The 26,175-nt window shown below is 50.0% G+C and overlaps 1 protein-coding gene across 1 annotated transcript; it reads left to right on the top strand.

Annotated features, from left to right (window-relative positions):
• The first annotated feature begins 828 nt into the window (after positions 1 to 828).
• On the top strand, positions 829 to 25,572 carry mrpl23 (mitochondrial ribosomal protein L23). Its single transcript, XM_035416697.1, has 6 exons — positions 829 to 971; positions 1,893 to 2,015; positions 9,418 to 9,500; positions 12,017 to 12,090; positions 24,652 to 24,833; positions 24,865 to 25,572. Exons 1-5 carry the CDS (start codon positions 955 to 957, stop codon positions 24,814 to 24,816), a joined length of 462 nt encoding a protein of 153 aa, XP_035272588.1. The 5' UTR covers positions 829 to 954; the 3' UTR covers positions 24,817 to 24,833; positions 24,865 to 25,572.
• Positions 25,573 to 26,175: the final 603 nt, after the last annotated feature.

Below are 26,175 nucleotides of genomic sequence, written 5' to 3'. Positions count from 1 at the left end.
GTTTCTAAGCTCTGAAAACTAAGACGAGGTTGTACCTTTTTGAGAGAAGGCTGCTTGTTTTCACATCGCTGTAACTAGATTTCACACTGATCAGATGCACAGCTCTAAACCCTGGTATGAGTGTAACCCAATTCCTGGGGATGGGCAAACTCAGAGGGAGGCAGTCTCATGGTGCCAGCTGGGAGGGGGGTGGGGTCTCACTTTGCTGCTGGCTGAGAGAGGGCAGAGTCCCAATACTCAGAGGGGGAGGGTCTTCACACCACAGCTTGGGAGAGGGCAGGGTCTTATTAAGCGGCAGATTGTAAGGGGGTGGGGCTTTACTGTGCCATGTGCTGAGAGGGAGTCCTCACTGTGATGCAGGCAGTCAGGGTGCAGGATCCAGCGCCTAGGATTATCAGCAGGGCTGCTGGATGCCCCATTTGGTTGAGGCGCCACGCTGTGGTGCACGGATGAGCTCCACGCTCTGGGTCTGAATTCGGATCATGCTAGTGCCGACTATAGCCTTCATGAGTTGACAATTTTGCAACTCCAAAGACGTAAGAGGATCTAGCGTTCAATTTTGTTCATAAAGCACAGAAAGTAATATTGTCAGATAGCATTAGTCTTGGCATGTATCACATACAGGCTAGTAATATGATCCACCAGTATGAGACGCCGAACTCGGTGGCAGGCTGTATATAAAAAACGGACACATCTGATATGCAGGTGAATGCCTGGTTTGGACAAAGCAGGACATGACTTACAGTATAAAAAAATTGTTCGTGCTTTTCAATGTATGCGGCAGATGGCGCTGCTCACCATTCTCAGCAAGCTTTCCGCGTCGTTCCTTTTCCTCAAAACACTTCCTGTCCTTGATATGATCTCTGCAGGAACCTGAATTCTGTCACGTGTACAGAATGAAGACAGCTTTGATATCAAAACAAAATTAAAACAGACAAAAATAAATCTGAAGCGATGGCAAGGAGGGTTTTGTAAGTGGACGTCACATTTTTCAGTTTTGTGGCAGGGATTCTGACTTGTTTAGCTTGCTAGTTAGCTAGCTTCCTAGTAGATGGCAGCATGCTCGCTAGCAAGTTAATCTTGCTAACTGCTCTTTCATTGAAAAACTGCCAGTAGCGTTAGCTAGCGCCAACTTTCCCCTTGCTCTGGGGCTAGCTGGCTGGCTAGCAGGTGAAAATACTTTACAAATGAGATATTATTAATATATTTAATATTTATATAAATCGTAGTTAGTCTGGTTATTTTCACCCAAAGATGTATTTGGCCAGCTGTAGCCAAATGCCATAAGACGAACGTTCTACCAGGCTGTTTAGCTATTTTGAATAGCCAGGTTGCATTGTCCAACAGAAAGGAAGGCGCAGACTACTCATTTAGCTTGCTTGCTAGCTAACTTCATTAAGTTCATGGTATGTTGTGCGTTAGCTTGTTTGCCAACTTAGCGAATACGTTCCTGCTGTTAGCTAGTTCAGTTATTTTATTCATTTTATATAATGCATCTGTCTCTGCAGGATTCCTTCTATCGAGTTCACTGGTCCCTTACGCCCTAGCATCTTAACTGTACTGATATGACGGTTAGCAGTTGGTCATCATTACTTCTAGATCATTGTTTTTGTCTGGCCATTCTAGAAATCATAAAAACGCACGATAGATCTTGAATGGCATCAGTAATGAAATCAGATGAAGTACGATTGGGAAAAATGCAGTGCAGCGGTCACAACTACATTTATAGAAAAATACCAGTTATCTCTGTGGCGCATGACAAGAAATTGAAAGTAAATGGACTGACAGATTTTTCAAAAATCTTGCTACTTAAATAACTAATTTCACGGTTTACTAGGCTGCTGTCCTTGTAATGCGTTTTGTATCGAGGCATGTCTGTTTTTGTTTTTCAGATATCCTCTCTATCAGATTGGGAACCCCCAGTTAAGGGTGTTTCGTCCCAACTTCTTCCTGACCCTCGTGAGACCAGGAAAAGAGCTGCCTCCTGACACTGTACAGTTTCGGATCCCCATTGAGTAAGTATGAGAGGTGTGCACACGAGCCCGCACATCAGACTGAAATACTAATCAGTTGCATCCGAAGCAGTACGTGTAGTATGTTTTATTAGGTTAGCTATCAGGAAACAGGGCGGTTGTGAAAATAGTTTTGTCAATGGAATTACATAATGCCAAATTATGTTTTTTTTTTTTACATAGTGTTTTTTTCCCATAATACAAATTTTTACCTTTGGTAAGTATTTTTGTAAGGTCATAAGCTGACGCTTTTGATTTTATTTATTTATTTATTGTTAAATGCAAGGCGTTCTCTCAAACGTAACATTTGCATTTAGTTTTTGTGAGTTCACAGAGAGACTTGTGCCATTAATCATTTTAATCATTGTGCTGCAAGTCTACCACCTGACCACTAGGTGGCAAGCAAATACCAGCAAAGACTTCATGTTTCGGAGAAGGACAGCAAACATATTTGTGCAGAAGTTATGAACACTTATTTGGTCGAGTCACAAAAGATGAAAAGCATCCATCTTAAATCTATTATAACTCAGCAGGGATGGCAGAAATGTCCTTGGAGTTATTCTGAAACTTTGTCGTCAGTGTGATGTCAGAAAAGGTCATTGTTAGGATTGCCTAAAGCCTGTTATAAGTGCTGTGTGACGCTCTAATGAGTTAAATTATTTAGGAAAAACAGTGCAGTTCACCTGTGTTTGCCAGTCTGCGTGGGGCTGATTTCACAATCCACTCGTCCAAGTGTTTTTCTCCCTCCTTCCCCTCGTTCGTCCTGCTGTTCTTGCCAGACGCCTGGCCTGGTTATGTAAGTGTGCTTTTCCTAGTGGCTTTGATGGCTGCAGTTGGGGGAGTTCCATGATTGATACTGCACTAGTTCTGAGGCCTCACGGCCTGACTGCACCTTCTCCCCCCATCCGCACACGTTTGCTGGCTTCTCGCTGTCAAACGCTACAGTCAGAAACTCTCAAGAACAGTGATGCAAATTTTTCTTTTCTTTTTTTTTTTTTAAAGAAAAGCTGACGGACGGCTGAGCTGTTAACGAATGCTTTAAATCACATTTTCACATGGGAAGAGAAAAAGTTGGCACTGATTCCAGTATCCCCCCCTGGGGGCACGCCTCAGAAATGCCAGCAGTTAGCTGCAGTGTCATTTTTCACTAAAAGCTTAATTAAACGCCCTGGAAACGCCGCTCGCCATAATTCTTCCTCTTTCATCGGCAGAAGCCTCTGAACAGCGCATGTTCACCTGCAGCAGATCTTCCTCGTTCGGTCCCTGCTGTCGTCTTAAGAGCTTCAGTTTTTCCTACGTGCACGTTTGTCACGTTTCGTGACCCCGGCGTATAATTCCTGTCAGGTAGTCGAGAGGCTACAGTATGTATTTTTTTTGTGAAAGCAGCAGTGTTTTATCCCTGACGTTTTGCTGGTCGCGAGCGCGCGTTCGCGTCGGCCCTCGGACCCGTGGGTAAACCCGGTCCGTCGCACGCCCCTCCCGCGCTGGAGCTCCTTCAGACGGCCGGCGGCGGCGGTCTGCTGGGCTTTAATGTGTTAGTGCAGCCTGGGGAGGGGCCGGCCGTGCGGCTAACGCGGAGGAGTCCATAAAAAACGTCACAGGTCTGGGGTCCCGGGGCCCGGGCCGCTCTGGGCGCACATCAAAGGGAAGATCAGAGCGGAGCGGGGCTGACCCCGGGCACGGCGGACGCCCTTTTTTTTGCGGGGCGCGCCGCGTCCCTCCCGCCTTTCGCGCCCGTCGCGCGGCGCGCTTATTTTGCGGCGGCGTAAAAAACAGCTGCCTTCGCCGAGAGGGATCGGTCCGGGGTCGTTCCCCAAGCCGCCTCCTCCTCCTCCGCCTCCTCCTCCGCGCGCGCAGATGTTCGCTCCGCCGGGCTCGGCGCACGTGTGCGCGCGGGGGCCGCAGCCTCTGCGCTCCTCAGCGCCTCCTGGCCTCTGGTCTGGCCGTTTGGGTGCATTTCCAGGTTAGGGCAGGAGCTGGTTAATGGGGACGGTGGATTCAAAGGGAACGTCTCGCATTTCTGTCCGTAGCCGAAAAGGCTGTGTGCTCTAAGTGCTTCTGCTCTTTTTGATCAGGCAGGTGTCACAGAGCCGAGGCCAGGAGACGCAGGTACAAAGGACAAGAGACCGCCCTCTCCTTTTGTCCCTTCTGAAGTGACAACAGTGTCCCTGTTGTTCTGCGGACTCACGTTAAAGCTTTTTGTGTCATTTGTGTGTGTGAGCGTGTGTGCGTACACATTGATGTCTGTTTGTATATCTGTGTATGTGCGTGTGTGTGTGTGTGTGTTTGTGCGTGTGCATGCATGCATGTCTTTGTAAGTGTGGGAACATTCTGGATTAAGGCTAGCTCAGAGACTTAGTGTGAGAAGTCTGAGCCTTAGCAGAGCGGCGGTGTGTGTGTGTGTGTGTGTGTGTGTGTGTGTGTGTGTCTGTGACTGGCACAGAACACGCCTGGGGCCCTGTGGCTTACCGTTGTCCTACGAGGCGGATCACTATCGCGCCGTTACACCGCACAGCTCAACACTGTCAAGTGTGTGTCTGTACCTGTTACACAACACAGCTCAACACTATTGAGTGTGTGTCTGTACCTGTTACCACACAGCTCAACATTGTCAAGTGTGTGTCTGTACCTGTTACACCACACAGCTCAACACTGTCAAATGTGTGTCTGTACCTGTTACACCACACAGCTCAAGACTGTCAGGTGTGTGTCTGTACCTGTTACACCACACAGCTCAACATTATTGAGTGTGTGTCTGTACCTGTTACACCACACAGCTCAACACTGTCAGGTGTGTGTCTGTACCTGTTACACCACACAGCTCAACACTGTCAGGTGTGTGTCTGTACCTGTTACACCACACAGCTCAACACTGTCAAGTGTGTGTCTGTACCTGTTACACCACACAGCTCAACATTATTGAGTGTGTGTCTGTACCTGTTACACCACACAGCTCAACACTATTGAGTGTGTATCTGTACCTGTTACACCACACAGCTCAACACTGTCAAATGTGTGTCTGTACCTGTTACACCACACAGCTCAACACTGTCAAGTGTGTGTCTGTGCCTATTACACCACACAGCTCAACACTGTCAAGTGTGTGTCTGTACCTGTTACACCACACAGCTCAACATTATTGAGTGTGTGTCTGTACCTGTTACACCACACTGCTCAACACTGTCAAGTGTGTGTCTGTGCCTATTATAGCACACAGCTCAACACTGTCAAGTGTGTGTCTGTACCTGTTACACCACACAGCTCAACACTGTCAGGTGTGTGTCTGTGCCTGTTACACCACACAGCTTAACACTGTCAGGTGTGTGTCTGTACCTGTTACACCACACAGCTCAACACTGTCAAATGTATGTCTGTGCCTATTACACCACACAGCTCAGCACTGTCAAGTGTGTGTCTGTACCTGTTACACCACACAGCTCAACATTATTGAGTGTGTGTCTGTACCTATTACACCACACAGCTCAACACTGTCAAATGTGTGTCTGTACCTGTTACACCACACAGCTCAACACTGTCAGGTGTGTGTCTGTACCTGTTACACCACACAGCTCAACACTGTCAAATGTGTGTCTGTACCTGTTACACCACACAGCTCAACTCTGTCAAGTGTGTGTCTGTACCTGTTACACCACACAGCTCAACACTGTCAAGTGTGTGTCTGTACCTGTTACACCACACAGCTCAACATTATTGAGTGTGTGTCTGTACCTGTTACACCACACAGCTCAACACTGTCAGGTGTGTGTCTGTACCTGTTACACCACACAGCTCAACACTGTCAAATGTGTGTCTGTGCCTATTACACCACACTGCTCAACACTGTCAAGTGTGTGTCTGTACCTGTTACACCACACAGCTCAACATTATTGAGTGTGTGTCTGTACCTATTACACCACACAGCTCAACACTGTCAGGTGTGTGTCTGTACCTGTTACACCACACAGCTCAACACTGTCAGGTGTGTGTCTGTACCTGTTACACCACACAGTTCAACACTGTCAAATGTGTGTCTGTGCCTATTACACCACACTGCTCAACACTGTCAAGTGTGTGTCTGTACCTGTTACACCACACAGCTCAACATTATTGAGTGTGTGTCTGTACCTATTACACCACACAGCTCAACACTGTCAAATGTGTGTCTGTACCTGTTACACCACACAGCTCAACACTGTCAGGTGTGTGTCTGTACCTGTTACACCACACAGCTCAACACTGTCAAGTGTGTGTCTGTACCTGTTTCACCACACAGCTCAACACTGTCAAATGTGTGTCTGTACGTGTTACACCACACAGCTCGACACTATTGAGTGTGTGTCTGTACCTGTTACACCACAGCTCAACACTATTGAGTGTGTGTCTGTACCTGTTACACCACACAGCTCGACACTGTCAGGTGTGTGTCTGTACCTGTTACACCACACAGCTCAACACTGTCAGGTGTGTGTCTGTACCTGTTACACCACACAGCTCAACACTGTCAAATGTGTGTCTGTACCTGTTACACCACACAGCTCAACATTATTGAGTGTGTGTCTGTACCTATTACACCACACAGCTCAACACTGTCAAGTGTGTGTCTGTGCCTATTATAGCACACAGCTCAACACTGTCAAGTGTGTGTCTGTACCTGTTACACCACACAGCTGAACACTGTCAGGTGTGTGTCTGTATCTGTTACACCACACAGCTCAACACTGTCAGGTGTGTGTCTGTACCTGTTACACCACACAGCTCAGCACTGTCAAATGTGTGTCTGTACCTGTTACACCACACAGCTCAACTCTGTCAAGTGTGTGTCTGTGCCTATTACACCACACAGCTCAACACTGTCAAGTGTGTGTCTGTACCTGTTACACCACACAGCTCAACACTATTGAGTGTGTGTCTGTACCTGTTACACAACACAGCTCAACACTATTGAGTGTGTGTCTGTACCTGTTACACCACACAGCTCAACACTGTCAAGTGTGTGTCTGTACCTGTTACACCACACAGCTCAACACTGTCAAATGTGTGTCTGTACCTGTTACACCACACAGCTCAACACTGTCAAGTGTGTCTGTGCCTATTACACCACACAGCTCAACACTGTCAAGTGTGTGTCTGTACCTGTTACACCACACAGCTCAACATTATTGAGTGTGTGTCTGTACCTGTTACACCACACTGCTCAACACTGTCAAGTGTGTGTCTGTACCTGTACACCACACAGCTCAACACTGTCAAGTGTGTGTCTGTACCTGTACACCACACAGCTCAACACTGTCAGGTGTGTGTCTGTACCTGTTACACCACACAGCTCAACACTGTCAAGTACCCTTTACAATGTATTGGGTACAAACAGCCTGGGCGCTGTGGGTACAGAACCCTCTTAACCCCTGAAGATGGGGGGGGGGGATGTTGGGGGGGCCTGTTACACAGTCAGCCTTGTGTGTAGCAGAGGAAGACCATCGGCAGCTTCTGAAGCATTCTGTTGGGATTTTTCAGTGTGGCGTGCCCCAGCTCCCTCTACGATGAGAATAACCCAAGGGCGTGCCAACAGGAAGCCACCGTCGCGCCACTTCCTGTGCCGTACCACACTGCGCCAGTTCACAGAGGCTGCTAAGCTGCCCACACAGGGCATCTTATCGTCCCGGTTTTTCCACACGTCCCCACCTGAAAGACTGCATTTCCCCTCTGCTCTCCTGCGCATTAGCGTGACCTGCTGCTTCAGGTTCTTCACAGAGAAGCGGCTTCTCGGCCTCCATCTTGGATTCCTGCGTTTATGAAACGAAGTGCAGGACCCAGGCAGCGGGTTTAGTGCCAGGCTGCGGGTGTTTTGATGGATCAGAAGACTGATTGAATGTGCTTTGTGTCCGCCCCCCCATTTCCTCCTACCAGGCAACCAGGTGTTACAGAAATAAACCACAACGTGGACGCGGCACTGCGGAATTGGCGGCGGCGGTTGGGGGGGGGGGGGTCATTCAGGGATAGGGTCATGGAGGACAATTAGCCCGGCGCAAACGGAGGGGGAGGGCAGAAGAAGGAGAAAAAAGCGAAAGCGGAGGAGGCGGAATCACTCGGTCTCTGAGTTCAGCTTTTCCACTCCAGTGACACAGAAAGGCATCTCTCTCTCTCTCTCTCCCTCCTTCGAATTGGCGCTTTCTAGGAAACGCTCGGCGTCCCTCAGCGGGGAAAAATGCAGGCTCGCGGCCGAGCCAGCGAACTCCGTGCTCCGTCACCGCTCCAGGCCTCGGCCGCAGCCGCCGCCGCCGCCGCCGCAAGCGCCGCCGCCGCACCGAGCTCGCCGCCCCGCCTGTCCGCCTTCCAGAGAGACAACGTGCTCTTCTTACGGGGCAAATTTGATTAACTTGATTCCTCGAAATTAAGCCAATACCCGGAATTTTCCCCTGTCCGGTTCCATGTCATTCTTTCCGAAAGGCTTCTTTTTTTCGCTGGCTTCGTTCTCTCTTTCCTCGCAGCTGGAGAGCGTAGCTTGCGAACGGCGCCCGCTCTTTGCGTGAGCGAAAGGCTGTTTGGCCACCGTCAGTGTGGCACACTGTGTGCTGTTTTTGCCCCGTTTTTGGAGCTCGATGTCTATCGCCTGAAGCCCAGGTGGTGAGCAGAGGCCTTTCCTGCAGAAGCACTGACACTCAGGTGACCTTGGGATGACCTTGGAAGTTAGGCCACCATCTGCAGTCTACTGGGCGGTGTGCACAGGCTACAGGATGCAACCAAAATGTGCCATATTTTATAAAAATAAAAAAAATTTGTAAGTCCTGCACAAACCTCTTTGAGGTCAAGTTAGTAGTCGGCTTCCTAATTATGAGCTGGTGCAGGTTCGGCAGAATTAGCACCCCCAGGTAGGTGACTGCAGGTTATCAGTGAAAGATGCCTGTTCGCTCGTAAGTACCAGCTCTTCTGTAATAAGCATGTCATGGGGGTAATGGTCTCTGGAGTTCCATGGCCATGAATCCCCACCTGCTTCTGCTGCAGTGCTCCAGGCAGGGAGACGGCCATTGTGATGCCACAATGACAGTAGTGTGCAGGGAGGCTGCCATTATGATGTCATAATGCCTGCAGTGCTTCAGGTGCTGGGCTGACTCTATTGTGCTATCACAATGACAGCAGTGCACAGGGATGCTGCCATTATGATGTCATACATTCTGCAGTGCTCCAGGTGCAGGGAGGCTGCCATTATGATGTCATACTTTCTGCAGTGCTCCAGGTGCAGGGAGGCTGCCATTGTGATGTCACAATGGCGTAATCCAATTTCCAGTTCCAGCCATGAGAAGCAGGCAGTAAACATACAGTTCAGTGGAAGCAGGGCTTGGGTGTAGTTTTCGGAGGCTTTCTGATTTATCAGCTTCCTTGTTGTGTCCGTCTCTTCTTTGCTGCGCAGGATGACAAAATGTGATGTGAAGAACTACCTGGAGAATATCTACAACGTGCCCGTGGGCGCAGTGCGGACGAGAATCCAGTATGGTGAGTACCACTGCTTTACACACAGGGCGGCTTCTGCTTGTCTAACATTAGCTAAATCTTCACATTTTTACATAAGCCCAAAAACCTCTTGATCAATTGAAAAATTCTAGGCCTGTGACTTTTCACATTTACTTTTTCGGAGGGAAATTGCATGGGAGGGCTGTAGCGTCACCTGACTGAATCACGCTGGCTTGCACACAGGAAAAATAAGTCATAGCGTGATTTTGCTACATTTCTTCCTATGGTTTTTTTTGTCCCATTTTTGGACAGATTAGTTCATAGGAAATGCATGATTCTGAGCCATATTTGCCTGCTGGGAATACGCATCTCTAAGAAGTGAAAGGTTTTTGGGTTTAACCAGTTCAACAAAACAAACTCTTCACAGCAGGCAATAAGGTGGGTTCTGAAAGGGGGGGGGGGGTAACAGAAGGAGTTTCCCTGTAAAGAGTGTTTAATGACACACACACCCCCCTGCACACACACACACGCACGCATAAACACACACACACTGCAGGAAGACTTGTGTATTCCACAAGCTCTCTCACTTTCTGTAATGCGTTCAAATCTAAAACAGAGGCCAGCGCTCTCCGATGGGTTTGTTTTCACACTTGCCAAATCACTGGAAGAGAAAGAGAGCAAAGGCAGGATGTGTTTATAGGATTTTGTTACATGTCAGAGGTCTTGTGCTAATTGATTAAAGAAAACAGGGCGGTGATTTGGTTTCATTATCTTGAAACTTGCCATATTGGCGCTCTGGCCCTCCAGATGTCCCGGGATGCCCTCCCTTGAAGAATCCCCCCCCCCCCCCCGAAATGTTAGCATAATCCACTTTTCTTGTTTTTTTTCACTCTGGACTGTACACAGCTCAGTACAGTTTGAAGCGTTTTGGAGTGAGTGTTACATTAGTAACATAGCTACGCTTATGCTGTTTAATGAGGGAGGGAATCATTTGAAATGCATTTACGGTGCTGTTTACGAGAGAGAACCGCGAGCTGCAGAACTGAGGGGCCAGCCGTGGGTGGAGGGTGCATCGAGGGAGGGCTGTAATTAGTTTGTAATTAATGTTAACGCCGTTCCATCCTAGTTGATCTAATTGACAGCATGTTAATTAGCTGGTATGTGCCAGCTGGTGTGTCAGTCACATTATGGTTAGGGAGTGTGTGTTTTCAGAGAGATGACAGAGTGGGTTTGGGGTGATTCTTATCTTCCTCTTGGGTTCCTCCTCCACTGGATGTGTGTGGAGTGGAAAGTAAGGCTCAAAGGGAACCTTACCGTTAGAGGGTCCTGTCTCCCCCCTGCCAGACCCAGGGTGTTTTGGAGGGAGTTTCCATGCCTACCCTCTCCTCCCTGGGATTTGTAACTACTGAAATTCCTCTAGAAATTGGAGGGGGTTTGCGGACAGGGTGGGGGGTTTTCACCATGAGCCTGATCCCCCCCCCCCCCCCCTCGCAGCCCCCCTCGCAGCCCCCCCGCGTGACCCTGAGCACGGGGACCACACTCGGCGGGGAACCCCGGGCGCGGGGCGTCGGTTACCTGGGGCCGCGCGGCCGTCGCCATGGCGACAGCGCGGTGCGCTTTTCGCCCGGTTTACGACCAGGTTTCCCCTGGCTGTTCCATGCCCGTTAGCGGGTTGGCGTGCGCTGGGCGCAGCGGGCAGCGGCCTTCCCCTGGTTTTTAATGGCATTAAAAATGGCGGAGTGCCCGCGGAAGCTCTCGCCGTGTGCTGCGGGGGGCAGGGGGGGGGGGAGCGTGTACTGCGTTTCCCCGGCCTCTTCGCGTGCGTGCTTGTTTGTTTGCGTTTGGAAGGTGTTCAGGTTGCTTTGGCTCGTCGCTTTTTGCTGCAGCAGCAGAGCAGAGCAGGGGAGGATAATTCTCTCCTGGATCTGCGAGCGTTACCCAGCAGGCCTCTGAGCGATGATGTCATGCGCAGCTGTTATAAGGTTAACAGAGACAGCCCTGAAAAATCAGACTCTCTCGCAGTCTCCTTTCTGGGAATCAAACCCAACCTCCACCGCGGGTTCCGTGCCTTAATAATCAAGTCAGATTAAATCGACTCAAAATGTATTTATTTCATGCATTTTACAAAAAAACATTTTTACATGGTTCATCGCACACCCTGCTCTGAACCCCCCGCAAAAGCAAACCCATGGCAACAGAGGAAAGGAAAAACTCCCTTGGTGGTTAAAAGGAAGAAAACTTTGGCGGAACCGGACCTATCAACAGTCCCACCGCTGATTTCCAGCCCTTGTGTGGTCACTGTTATTCACAATGGATACATTACAGAGGGAATCGGAAAAGCAGTTTTGATAAAACTGCAAAATTGTCCTTAATTTGTGTTTTTTTGACATGCCAACATGTAAACAGTGTAATCATACACCAGTGCTGGCTGCCTGTGCTAGCTGCTCTGCCAGTGCTCATTTAGTTAGAATGCATCGAAGCCGATTCATTAGTTTAGCTTAGCCAGCGTTCTGCTGTCAGACTCTCACAGAATGTGCCTCTTCTTCGCCCCCCCTCAGGTACGAACAAGAAGAGGAACCACCTGAACCAGCGCGTGAAGACGCCGGACTACAAAGTGGCATACGTCCAGCTGGTAAGAGCAGGGCCGTTAGCCGTTAGCCTGTCCTCACTGTGGAACAGAGGAACTGGGGCTAACGCGCTAGCCTCCGCTGTGACCATGTGTCCTACGGTCTGCGATCCAGACCTGACCATGGCGCCATCGACCGCTTACCGCCAGTGTGTTATCGGGCGTGGTGCTGCCCAGTGAGGGAGCGTTTCCGCTGCCTCATTGCGCAACAGCGCCCCCTCTGGCCGTCCGTGTACACAACGCGGCAGTCCACAGCGGCGAGCGTGCGGCTCAGCTGCCCAGCCGCGGGAGGAGGATGCTGCGGTGCGCCTGCGCGTGTGATTAGCCGATAGAAACAGGAAGTGAAGAGAACGCCACGCTCTCCTCTCTCCTCTCCCCCCCACCCCCCAGCGTGTCCCGCGCGTTCCCACAGCGGCTAGCGGCTGACAATCCGAGGTGGGGGGGCGTAGCTGAGTATAACCCCCTGACAATGTCTCAATTTCACGTTCACACGCGGCAGCTTTTATTGGGTTCAGGTTATTAAACCAAACACAGACCCCTCCGAAACGGTGCCGCCCGGGCCCCGCGAGAGCCCGGGGCTTTTGTTCGGGACCCCGCGTTCCTCCGCCGGGCCCCGGGGCCACAGGTAGGCTTTGATGCTGAGCCCCTCACCTTATTGCCGTTTTATTTCCCTGGTGCTGCGGCGGCTTGTTTTTCTAGCCTCGCTCTCGCCCCTCTGAGAAAGCGGCCCCGCTTTTTCTTTTTCGGTGTGGGCCGGGGGGTCAGGGCTCCGGTTTAATTACGGGACTTATTACAGGAAGCGCCGCTCGGAGCGCCCGGCTGCGCGGGCCGGCCGGAGTCGGGGGGGGGGGGGGGCAGAAGACCTGCCGGTGGGTCTCTGTGCCCTGCAGTCCCTTCACCTGTCCACACCTGTGCCTGCGATCGCCCGGCTCTTTCAGCAGCCTTCGCTGACCTTTCCTCCTCGTTTCTGGACTGGCGGTGATGGCGGTTGCGTCAGGGCCGTGGGATGCAGCTCTTAGATGGCATCAGTAGCTGCTCACTGCTTCCGGATGCTTCAGCCTCGCCGATAAATAAACAGCATCTTACAGATGTTTACCCGTCTTTTCAGCTCCGAGTCCTAACCAGGGAGGAATCACTGAAGGTATTTCAACATGGCACACTGAATTAGGATGCATCATTTAAGAATCCATCAATATTTCTAAGGGGGGGGGGGGGGATTTTTTTTCATTTTTGAATTGAAGTTTTGAAGAATTAGAATTTAATTTCCTGTGAAGAAAGGCCTTACCTCCCAGCCTGATGAGGGTACACACAAATGCACGTGCGCATACACCCCCACACACACACACACGCATGCACATACACACACACAAGTGCATGCACACACACACACACACACACACAAGATACTCGCACATGTACAAGTGCACATCAGGATTCCTTCTCTCTCTCTCTCTCTCTGTTTCTCTCTCTCTCTCAAACAGACACGCACGCATTTCAATTCATTTCACACACAAAACATACTCATGCATGCATGACCACGCATACTGACAAATGCATGCGCACCCATGCACACAATGTATACACGACATATATACATACATATACACAACAGAACTGCTCTTGAAATCCTTCCTGAGATGCATGAATTGTAATTGCAGCGAGCTTGTTTTTAAATTCCTCTGAAGTAATGCCTATCGATGCGTGAGAGTGCACAAACAGGCTGAGGCGAGAGCGTCGGTTGGTGTTAAATACGTTTCTGATATGAAATCGAATTGCCGCATTTTTCTCAGGCAGGCTTGCAGGGGGAAAAAAACAACCCCAGAAAAGCCCTCCTTTCTTTTCGTGGTGGGTAAAAAACAAGATTGTTCCTAATTGACACCATGTGTGGGACTGTTCTGCACCCCCCCCATCCCCCGCCCCCCCCCCCCCCCCCCCCCCCGTACTCCTTCCATAAGCTAATATTCCAGCGCTGGTGTGGATGCTTTCTTTCCTCTCTCCCCCACTCTTTATACAAACTCCAGGCTTGTTTTGTGTGTGTGTGTGTGTGTGTGTGTGTGTGTGTGTGGGGGGGGCTGCATGTTAGCCGTGTTCTCGCAGAGTCGCTTTTCACACGGCCGCGGGACCCTGCCGTGTGGACATGTGCGGGGGGGGGGGGGGGGAAGGGGGGGATTCTGGGGGGGTACGGGGGCGGGGGGGGGGGGTTACTGAGGGCATGCATGGTGGAGGCCTGCCAGAACAGGGAGGTCTAGAGATGGGGAAACCAAATAAAAAAGACTTTGTCAGGAACCTTAAACGGCTTTAACCTGGCGGCCGGCGGAGCGGCGGGGCGAATCGGGCCCCATCGGGCCCCGCCGGGCTTTCTGCGTTTTTATCTCTCTGTCCTCTGTTTGCAGACCTTTCTCCTCCTGGGCCTCCGTGGAAACGGTGGATTTTGGCTGAGAGGCAAGGATCTCTGCCCCGTCAGGGCTCGGGAAGTTGGCTGTAGAGCCTCTCGCTAAGATGGCCGTGCATTAGACAGGTGTTAGACTTGTAGGTTTTAGATGTTGAAGTTTCCTGTGTTGATGTGTCTTCGTGAAAGTACACGCCTGTATGTGTAGCGCTTGCCACCTACCCATCATTTTTGGCTACCTGAGTAATTTCCAAAGACAAAATCATAATGTGAAAAAATAAATTGTATTGAGATTGGTAACAAAGGCTTTTTTGACATCAAGCTACAGTGACATCTAGCGGCTGGAGGACAGAAATGCATGTTTTTTAAAAGATGGGTTTCTGAACAGAGGTTTCAGTATCTCAGTCAGTGACAGATATCGACAGTTGTCTTTTTTCAGGCCGACTCAGAATCAGACGTTAGTCCTGATTCAGAGTTGTACTCATTTCAGTAAGCAGTGGGGGGAAACGGCAAATGGAGCTGTGTAAGGCATTTCCTTACGGGTGTAGTTTCAGAAAGACTTGCATCCTGTCCTGCTTTCCCTACTCATGCTGCCATCCCCACTCTGGGATGCTGTGCAGATAAAGCTATAGGCTTCCTTTGTAACCAACGCTAGATGGCATCGTTCTGCTACTCTGGCTGCACTTGCTGCTTCACGTGAATTTCTGGATATGAGGTTCTGGCTCGTTCCTCTGACTCTCCTTCCCGGGGAGGGAGAATCCCCCCCCCTCCCTCCCCCAAACCAAAGACCTAAGACCACAGGCCAAAGGTGTGTTTCATGCTGCCAGGTATGGTGCGCACTGACTGAATAGGCCTGTGCCAAAGTACTGTGAGGACTTTTCAATTTTATTTTACTAGTATTATTATTATTGTGTTGAACATATTTTAATAAAAGGTTGTTTTTCACCATCCTGTTGTGTCATTAAACACCTCTAATGAGACCTTAGTGACATAGTCAGTTGCGTTACAGGAAACCGTTAGACCTGCGTTGAATTGTGGGACATATTTCCGAGGCGTAGCTCAAACGCATCTGGGGAAAATGGGGAGAGTTTGGATGCGTTGGGTCGAGAGGCGCGTGGCGGCGGGCCTCTTTAATGTCCTCGTAAACCGGAGTGGCGTCCGCGGTACCCTCCAGATTACAGGAGGAGAAGTGCCCTCTGAGTGGCCATGGGATTTCCTGTGCCGGCCGACACAGGAAGGAGAAGGATTTTGTTTTAAACGCTGGTGTCTGTGCGGAGGGAGTAGTCCCTGTTCCTCACGTTGGCTCCGTCCCCAGTTCCAGCAGCAGGCACTTCCACTGATCAACCTGACAGATTTATTTTCTGTTTTCCTGTCTTTTTTTTTTTTTTTTTTCCCTGTTGCCTTTAATATCTCCGCTGACATCGCTGAAATATAGGCCAGCGTTCGTGCGGCGACTTGCCCTGATTTTCATAGTACGCGACTGCTCCCGCCCGTTTTTTTTTTTATTCCCCTCCCCCCGTCCGTGGGCTCGGTTTTCGGGGTCCGATATCAGCGGGGACGGAAGAGCGGAGCCGCGGCGGGGCGTGGGGTGGGTGGCGCGGGGGCGGGGGGCGGGCGTGCCCGTACAGGCAGGGGGGTACGCTCTGTCGTCAGGCAGAGATGCGGCGTGTGCATGACTCAGCGCCTTACAGAGTGACGGGACTGATGTCTGACACAACCTGTAACTCAAACCGCCCCTCCCCCCCCCGGTCCCACGGGCCGGCCCCCTGACCCCGCGCCGCGTCTTTAGCGCGCTGGGGGGTTTGATGTCAGCCAGCTGTCTGCAACCTCACCCTCAAAAAAAGAAAAACAAGGAGGTGGAAATTGCTTCTTTTTTCTGTTTGGTTGCTTGGTAAAGAAACTGGCCTGGTTGAAGTAACATAAAACACCTTAATTGACCCCCCCACCCCCCCGGACAGGGCTTTTCCGTGGCGGGGGCTTCGCTGTGGCTGTTTCTCCCTCTTCCGTCTAAGTCCTGTGCCGCTACTGTGCAAATAACAGTGTCTGCTATGCAGATATCTCTTAAACACCTTTTGCACCCCTAGTTTGTTGTTCTTTTCTCCCCTCACTTTCCAGCGGCTCGTCATAATTGCAGGCCTGTCCCTTTGAGCAGTGCCGTCTGTACAATTCGGGGGGAGGACTGGCCACACACGCTCTGGTCTGAACCGCTCTCAACCGACCAGTTGACCAGAGGGGTCGCTGTGGAGCGAGGAGCTGGGGACTGCCTTCCTTCCCTGGATGACTCTACGCCCAGTTATGCATCACCAAGCATTCCAACGCCAGCTGACCTATCACAAAGCCCCTCTGCCAAACAGAGTTTGTGCTTAGCAACAAGCACTATTCTCGGTCAACTCTGACAAACAATGTATTTTGCTCCATGAGGTGTGATGGGAGACGGTAGATAGTTGTTATTTTGACAATTTCTGTAAGATTTTTCAAGTAATGGCCATGGTAACAACCCACAGTGTTTATTAAGTCGCCTGTTAGGCGTGTGAACAGTTTGCATACATTGTTGAATTGTACTGTGGTACTGTATATCAAATGGTGTGTCTCCACTGCACTGAAATAAGTGATATATGTTGGCGGTCGCTGAGGGTAGCAGTCAGCAGTGGACTTCACAGGCTAGTGTGTGCTATCAATACATCTGAGCATCCCTTCTCATCTTTCAAGTAACGCTACCAGGCTGAACTTCTATTTTCATATATCAAAAAAGTTGAACTGTGGTGTAGGAGCATTATTGCTTCAAGGCATTGTTGTCTGCATTAGCATCAGTGGACCACTGGTGAGGCTTTTGTCTTCTTCATTGGCAACAGCAGGCTTTGGCCTCAGTTCTTGCATTCTTCCTTGTTCGCTTTGCCTCCTGAACGTAATCCCTCACTGCACATCACAGACCATTTTGACGGCTCCTAGACACCATTAGTGAGCCGCTCGTTCGGACGTTGTCTAAGACCTCATGGCTGTTTGGAGTTTGCTAACTTTACGATTGCGGAATGGGACCAGCGGCTGGAGTGTTTGAGTTAGCAACAGTAAATAAGGGTGGGCGGGATTTTTGCAAAAGGTCAATTATGCATCACCCTGTTTACCGGCCAATATGGGCACTGGCTCAGTCCGGATTTGACCCCGGGCCGTGGGGTGCACCACTGCACTAAGGACCAGTGGCCCAGCTGGATGCGCCTGCAGGAAGGCCCATGAATCATTGCTGTAAGGCTTGCGGGCTGAGTTTGAGCACCAGATTAGGCCAGACCAAAGTGGGAAGGGGCGGTGATGGACCCTGTAAATCTTCAGACATCTCTGAGGGCCCTGCTGCTCTGTTCTCTGCGAGTGGAGATCTGGAGGAGTCACCCTCCTTCAGAATCACTTGAGTCATGTTTTTTTTAAAATCTTTCTTCCCCCCAAAACTGTCAAGCAGCAGTGATTGACTATGGTGGTATATGAATGAAGATGTTGTGGGGGTGGAGTTCTTTTTTCTGTAGGTTCCACCATTGAACGTTTCAAGATCTTCCCTCAACTATCTTGATGATCTGCCCAGCCTAACCTGGGCAGTCAGGATGAGTGCACACACAGACACACACACACACACACACACATACGCATGCACACACGTACACCGAAACATAGTGGTACAACACTATAACCAAAAATCTGTAATACCCAGTTTACGCGTGACGGGAAGTGGGTCATGGTTCTGGTGAAGGACGGTTTCATTGTTGGCCTTTAGTCTGTATGGCTCCTCCACAAAAAATGCAATAGTGCGATAAATTCCGCTTCTATTTGTCTTGACAGCCTAGTGCATTTAATGTGCATGTTTTTTTATTTTTTTACAATACCATTCATTTTGATCCAGAACATTCATTTTCTGACATTTTAAAAGAAAGGCCGCTATTGACCCCACATCCACCCCCCTCTTTCCCTGCCCCACTTGTCATCAAGTGTCGTCTGATTTGGCAGTCAAGTTTGTGGCGTGGCGTACGTAAAGAGACCCCGGAGATGATAAGAGTTTGACTGTGGCCAGATTTCTGTGGCTTTTTTCCTCAGAGCAGATAACAGAGGCCCGGTTCTTGCGGAGGAAAGGCCGCGGTCCGCCCTGCTCTGCTGTTTACAAGCCTGTCTCCACGCTTCCTGTGCTTCCTGTCTGATAGCGCGCCCGCTAATAGGCCCGCGGTGTCGCGCAGGCCGACCCGGACCCGCGGCGAGGAGAGAGAGAGAGAGACGCTTGGGCGTGGGGAACCTTCTGGGTTCATCCATTTCCTCTCGCTGGCCGCCGCTGCCGCCGCGGATCGTCCGTAGCCGAATTTGCGCGCTTTGGGGCGCCGTGGTGTGGATCCAGCGCTCAGCTCCGGTCTTCAGGAACAGGCTTTGGTGTGCTGCCAGTCGAGGGTGGGCTTGTTCCCCCCGACCCTTTAACGGGGGGGAAGTTTAGAACGTACCCTTCCCCCTGATTGTTCTAATCTAATTTTGCCGTTCCCCTCTCATCCCCTGCCAGGCAGGGCCCCCCCGCCGGCTGTGCCGGGACGCCCCCGTCGTGCCACGGACAGAAACTCTGAACGCGTGCGAGAAAAGGGGAGAGAGCGTGCGCTTCGCTGCCGGGCCGCAGCCGGAGGAGCTGGCCCCTCTCGCCACGCTGCGTACGCCTCAGATACGGAGAGGGAGGTGTGTGTGTTTTTAAAGAGCGCCTCACACGCCCCTGGAGGCGTGAGTGACAGCGGGCTGGAGTCAGGACTCCAGCGGTCAGGGGCTCAGTAGTGGGGTCAGGGGTTTTTCAGGGGGGGAACAGTGCTGTGGCGGACGTGCTGTGTCGTGTGCCAGCTTCCTCTGACCCCTGTGATTTGCATGTCTAAATCAGCTGTTTTTGTTTCCCAGGGGTTTGTCATGCACAGAATGGGTACCCTGTCTGATGGTCATCAGCAGCCATTTTCACATCTGTCCTTTATGACTGGGTGTTGACAGGTACCTCATGAAACTGATATCCCGATACTGTACGTATCTTGATACTGTACTCGTCCCAATACGACTGGGTTCTTCTGAGCCCACACAGACGTAGAGGAGAATCTACACTTGAACGCCTCATTCATTGTCATTTGAGAGGGACCACAATCACCACCACAGTCTGTTGGTGGAGGGGATACCTTTTAGCTGGTTGACATGATGTCTTTGTACGGTTAGGGCCGTTGTCTCAGTCTCTGTTTTTGATTAAAAAGAGTACAAACGCGCATGTGCTCTGCTCTGAGTCATGTGACGTTCGCCGTCTCTTCTTCTCGCTCTTCTTCATGAGTCAGGCCTCACTGCATCAGCCACAGTCGGCCCTGGCGCAGTCTGGATCTGAACCGTGCGGGCCATCTAAGCAGCCGATCAGTTCCTTAACGAGGTGAGCCACACAGCAGGCTGCTGGGTCCTTCATTTGAGCTCAGCCCGAGGACCCTGCTGTGCTGTTTGAGGGCCTTTACCTCTGTCCTACAACCATAACAAATACTGACAAATTATTAAGGTAATAAAGTAAAAAACATTTCTAAAAATCGTGCTGAATCTGTAGGGCCCCAGGGATCCTGTGTAAGGAATGGCAGTGTTGCTTTCTGGCACATTCTCTGCCCATTCAGCGCACGTTTTTCTGAACGGCATTCTTTGCCGTGAGATAACATTTTTTTCCCTCGCTGTTTTTGAAAGGGAACCGTGTATTTTGTTTCCCCCGCTCTTGACGTGCGTGTCCCAGGGCAGTAATTCAGCCCCGTGTTTTCCTGCAGACCGTGTCAGAAGAATGAGCCTGCCTCGGCCGTGAGCTCCGGCAAGCGAACGCACGGCGCTTGGAACCCGTGGAGATGTCCAATTTGTTTCAAAAGCAAAATGAGAGCGGAGGGTTGGGGCGGATCCAGTAAAAACGCTCTCGTTCCAAAGCGCTCTCCCCCGTATTGAGAATATTCAATGAGACGTGTCGGTGCGTAAGAAAGTTGTCATCCCAGGAAAGAATGTGACCGCTCTCTCAGATCTGCTCTCCAGTAACAAAATGGCCAGTGGCGCTGAACCGCTGATGGCTTTGTGCGGTCCTAAGCCCTCCTAAGACTCGCTAAGACAACAAGGATGTCGCTGCATGGAAAATCATCGTTGGGTTTGCCTTGCTGAGCCCATTCGCTGGAATACAATCCGTGTAGCTCCACTTAAACGGCAGGGCTTATTTCCATCTCTCTGTCAGGCTGCAGAAAGCTCAGCTAGCCGCAGTGGAGAGACAGAGTTTGTGTGCAAGGCCCGAGATACTGCAGGCAAGAATGGAATAGAATAAAATAGAATGGAATGGAATGGAATAGAATGAAATAGAAGAGAGTAGAATTGAATCTAAATTAGGCTTAATTCCAGGTGGAGAACTTCCCCTTTCCCTCAGCAGCAGATATAAAACACGTGTGTAAATAGAAATATCAGCCTGTAGCGGCTGAAGTCCTTACCCTAATTGGGGAAAAAACCCAGTGCACCTCTGGTGTGATGTGTCTATTTAAGGCAATTATGTATGTGAAGTAGTTAAATGCATCATATATATATACGATGCGTTTAACTACTTCACATACATAATTGCCTTAAATAGACAGTCATCAGACCAGAAGTATGCTGGGTTTTTTCCCCAATTAAGGCAAAAACTTCAGCTGCTATATAGCTGCTATAGGCTGATATTTGTATTGTATGTATTACAACAACTACATCTTATATGTGTTTTATGTGTACTGCTGAGGGAAAGGGGAATTTCTCATCTAGAATGAACGCATATATATATATATATATATATATATATATACACACCCAGATTCCTACGTACCTGTGGTTTTTTTTGACAGATGGGTTACTTACATGTTGCCTCTCTGAACTGTCAACTTAAGCCAGTATTAATGCTGTCTGTTATCTTGCCACATTTATTATTGCTTTTTAAATGGATTCAGTTTGGTTATTTTCACATGGTTTTAAGCACTGTTAATGAAGCACTTTTTAGACTCCGATTTAAATGACGAGCCAAGGTGGGCCGAACGGCCCGGTTTCATCCGCAAAGGCTTCTCGCACCGTCCCGGCTACAGTGCGCCCGCGCGCTTGCGTTAGCCCGCCGCGTGGTAGCGGTTCTCAGCGCTGCGCGGTGGGCGGCTGGTTGTTGGCCGGGGTTGAGTTTCTGTGGTTCGCGGTGTTTATGGCTGAGGGGGACAGCGTGTTGTGTGGTGGAGTGGAGACCCGCGTTAGCAGGCCTGGCTCCTGACTCATTCGTTTAAAGCAGGGGGGCAGAAATTCAAAGCGGCGGTGCTGGCGGTGGCGGCAGTCCCGCGGGGCTCTGGTCTGGTTTTAGGAGGTGCTCTCTTCCCCTAGCCACAGAGGAACAGCCGCAGGCTGTACATTACGGTACATTTATTTGGCAGACGCTTTTATCCGGAGCGACGTAAGCGTCTTGGAAGCGGCAGCCGGGTGGAAGCGCTGCTTTTCGTTAGCGCCGCGATGCCCCTCTGCTCGGCTGTGTCGCGTCTCTCCCCGGCGCGGGGCAGAGTAGCGGTGTGCGCGTGCGGGTATCGGCGCGGATCGGACCGACCCGGCGAGCGGTGCGAGGTGAACTCCGCTTGCCCTCTCCCCACGGGCGCGCCGAGCGGGGGTCTCCGCGTTTCGGTCAGCGCTGCGTCCGGTCTCAGCCCACAGACCGTGTCCTGGGGGGGCTGGACAGCTGGTCTCCCGGAGAGGTCACTCTGTTCCTTTAGCTTCCCTCCCTGACTCCTGACAGCCATGTTTTAAGTCTGCTTTTAAGTCCTTTTATTGTTTTTTTTTTACCTACAGGAATTAAAAATGGCCATTTCCTTCCTGACAGTTCTGCTGCTGATGAGGTTGTCGAGACACAGGGTCAGGATTAGTTTCTCTGGGGCCTAATCTTTTCCTGCACACAACTATAAAGAAAGGATGTTTTGCAGGGAATTTGCTTGCAGAGGCATTTGAAGCCATGACTGGTGATAAGTGGACTCTCAGGTCAGTGGAGTATGAATTGGAAGAGTTAATGAAAACAGCTGAAAACTCAAATATTGCTGGCCACTATTAGCAAATGGGCACATTGGGTTCTGAGCAGGGGTTGATCCAGCGGTTTACGGGGCTTAGAGTGGTAATCTTCAACAAAATGGAGTCGGGCCAATGTCAAGAATCCACAGATTAAACCACACTGGATGAATGTTTGACTGCTGTTCAAGTGCTGCTTGCGTAAAATGCAATGACCACGTGGTGAACAAAATTATTCTTACTGCGATACAAATGTGTGCACTGAATATTTATACAGACATTCCTCATGTAGTGCATCAACTCATCCACGTCCAGTCAGAAACTTTCCCACTACATGCCGATTGTCAAATGCAGGAGACGGCTGAATTCCTCTGTTAACGAGCCAAGGTGACAGCTAAACAAGCCGAGAATGCTAAGTTACCTACCTGTAGTCAGCTAGCAAGCGAATCGCGCTGATAGTGAGTTGCGGCGTCAGGCAGAGAAGAATTGAAGCGCTTTGCTCCATACAGGAAAACCATTCAGCCACTCATGCCATGAACGTAGGTTCATCCATGGATGAGTGCCCATAAAATAACAAAATAAACTCTGTGATAAAAAAAAATGAAAACCCCCAAGTGTTCCTTATCCCCTGATTTGTCCTGCTGTTGCAGTAATTAGCTGAAGTATCTCAGTAGTGTTTTTTCTGCCTGTATCTCATAGCCCTAGCATGCAGGGATCGTAATGGCTGTGCGTGTCCTTTCATGTTTTGTGAGAACACGCGAGTTGGAACGCTGCTGAACATTTTCTGAAGATTACAAAGCTTTGCGAATAATTGAAACATCTGCGTGCTTATAGTTACACGCTTTCTTGCCTTTTTTTTAGGTGAGGTGGCGTGAATAAATGCAATTTAGAAGGAAAAAAAAAAACGAGCACCTGGCGTAATAGTCCCTGTAAGTGATATAATTGATTCAGACAGTATGGATGCTCGGTATAAGCACACGTTTCCAGAAAGCTGCCTGCGTGCCTGTTCTGCTGCATCCAGAGTACTTAGTGCATGTTGTAAGGCGTGGTGCATTAGGCTATGTCTGCGGCTGTCCGTTAGGGCTGTCCACTTTAGATTCAATATGGCTATTTCGAGTTGGGTAAAAACAAGACCAGGTTAAAACCTATTATATGGCTGGACCTAACGCACGTGATCCGGCCGACCAATGGTGTAACTTCATCACTCAGTCACAGACATTCACGTTTGTAGGGCTGGCCCCACTGTTGCGGTCCAGCCAAAAACATTTGAATTGTGGAAGTTAACCTTTGCATATGTGGGCCTAATCGCGTGTGCTCGCTGAAAATCTAATGTGTTCCTGGTTTCAAAACGTTACCTCTTGCTTATGAATGACGCTGTTCTTTCACTTGTGTTTAGCTGTTTAAAATACCCTTTAGTGATTGGCTAGTTTAGGCCGCTGTGCACAAGCTAGGTAATAACATGGCTGAAAGCTTGGAAGTTGTGATGGGAACTTTCGTGAATTTCTTTTAGCTACATTTGTTTTGCTCCATTCGTTCACAAGATCTGTTCATTTAGCTCCCTCGTTCCTTCGTTCACTACTTCCGTGAAGACCGAAATTTTTCTCAGTGTGCGTTCACTATGAAGTGTTCGCTGAGTTGAACTTTGTTAACCAGTTGAGTGTAAATTTACCAAAATTACTAATGTGCTTAATCAGTGGTCATAACATAGATATCAGGAAGCACCCATTGCTGTGTATTTCACGGCAATGCATTAATGATGCTCCTCTGACTTTTTCATGTAAATTTTGCAATAAATATTTTTATATGTTCGAATCTGTTATTTTTTTAAATACAACATTCAAATGTATTTTTTGGGCCTACTGTCCATTTAGTTTAGTTGACAGCCCTTTCCATCTTGCACTGGTGTGAGGTACAGGCATTGGGGTCAGCATAATAGGCTGGGTCTAGAAAATGGCCACTGTGAGGCCCTGTGTGACAGCCTGTTTGTAAACAGCAATATGTAAAACAGGCTGATTTATCGAATGATTAGCTGATGCTAACCTAGTTGCTAATCTTTATGTGTTCTCCACACTGTGTAACTGCAGAGGTTCAGTATGTATACTATGGGGCTGGGGGCTAATTCCTGTCCTGTCTCTGTGTCACAGTCGCAGCAGCAGACGTTCGAGTTCCCGAACATCTTCCCCGACAAGGACGAGAAGCCGGCCGAGGGGTCCATGGAGGAGCTGCAGGACAAGTTCATGGAGGACGAGAAGCAGCGGCAGAAACCGGACCCCCGGCGCGGCGGCGTCACCGACTGGTTCGGCCTGTGAGCGAAGAGAACGGCTCCCCGCGCGGCGCGGCGCGGCGCTGCGCTGCGACCGCGCGCCCCCCTGCCCGCCGCGCGCGCCCCGGCAGCAGCGTAGCGCAGGACCAGAGTCACGCCCCTCCCCCGGTCTCCTCAGATGACTCCCACGGACCCGACTCTGCCCTCCGGCCACACGTCAGCTGGTTTGAGTCTGTCGCCGCAGAGCAGCCAAACTCCAAACCGCGTTGTTTAAAATGTGCTTTTTGTTTGTTTGTTTGTTTCTCTTAATTCGCTGTATTACGTGTCTGTGAGAGTCCTGTCCAAAGACTGCGGCTTTGCCTCAGGAGGTAATGTACCACCTCCAACAAGGGTAACGGAATTAAAAAGACAAGGGAAAGGACAGCACAGACACAGAGAACATTAAAGTGATGCCACTTAACTGCAGTGAAGTGGCAGAAGTCGGTTTCCTCAGGCGGGTGGAAAGTATTAATGGATGCAGGATGCGTATGGCAGCTGGATTAAAAGAAACAAAACTACAAAGTGAATCTGACAGTTGCCCTTAATTTTACTGTTACTCAAAGATCTCATTTTCTCAAGTATGAATGTTGCCTTTACAGAATGGCATCTCTATGACAGTCTCGGTTCGCTAAGCACTGAGAACAGTAATTAATAGATTGCCGTTTTACGTCAGCACCATTTTCATACAATGATTTCTCTTGTTCTCTACTGTCTCATGACTGTCGATGATGTTTTTGGAAATAGAATAAAAAATTGTAATGTTTGTGCTGTCGGGTGACGTGTGCTAGCTCCCATAGTCCACCACTGCATCCCACAGTTTGGCATCTGATCCAGGCTGTGCCTGTTTTGAGTTGTGCCAGGTACCTCTGTACGGTGACTCATCATTGGCTGCAGCAGGGGAGGCCAGCCCTGGTCCTGGGGAGCCGCAGGGTGTGCAGGTTTTTGTTGTTGTTCCTCAGTGCTTAATTGGTTAAAGCAGTTAGTTACACAGCTGACTCACCCCACCTGGCTTCCTGGCTCCCCAGGACCAAGGCTGCCCCCCCCCCCCCCCCCGGGCTGCAGCAGCTCAGCAAGGGGGCACACTTTCAGTAGGTGGTTATCTCCCCATCTTCTGTTTGGTCTGTGTGCCGCGACTGCGCAGCCCTGACTGCGCAGCTCCGCAGATCCACTGCAGCGTGGAAGAACAGCGGCGGCTGGCTGCGCACGCTCCAGCAGATGCATTCGCGTGCAGGGCTGCGCTCTTCTGCATCAACAGAAAATCTTACAGAAAAGTGACACGCACATGACTGACCACTCTGTTGGGATGGGAAAAAAACAGGTGACTACATTTTATTTACCATGTTTAACATTTTAAGTACTTAAAGTA

Source organism: Anguilla anguilla, chromosome 5 (genome assembly GCF_013347855.1).
Source record: "Anguilla anguilla isolate fAngAng1 chromosome 5, fAngAng1.pri, whole genome shotgun sequence".
NCBI classification, from domain to species: Eukaryota; Metazoa; Chordata; class Actinopteri; order Anguilliformes; family Anguillidae; genus Anguilla; species Anguilla anguilla.
This window is presented reverse-complemented; position numbering and strand designations above follow the sequence as displayed.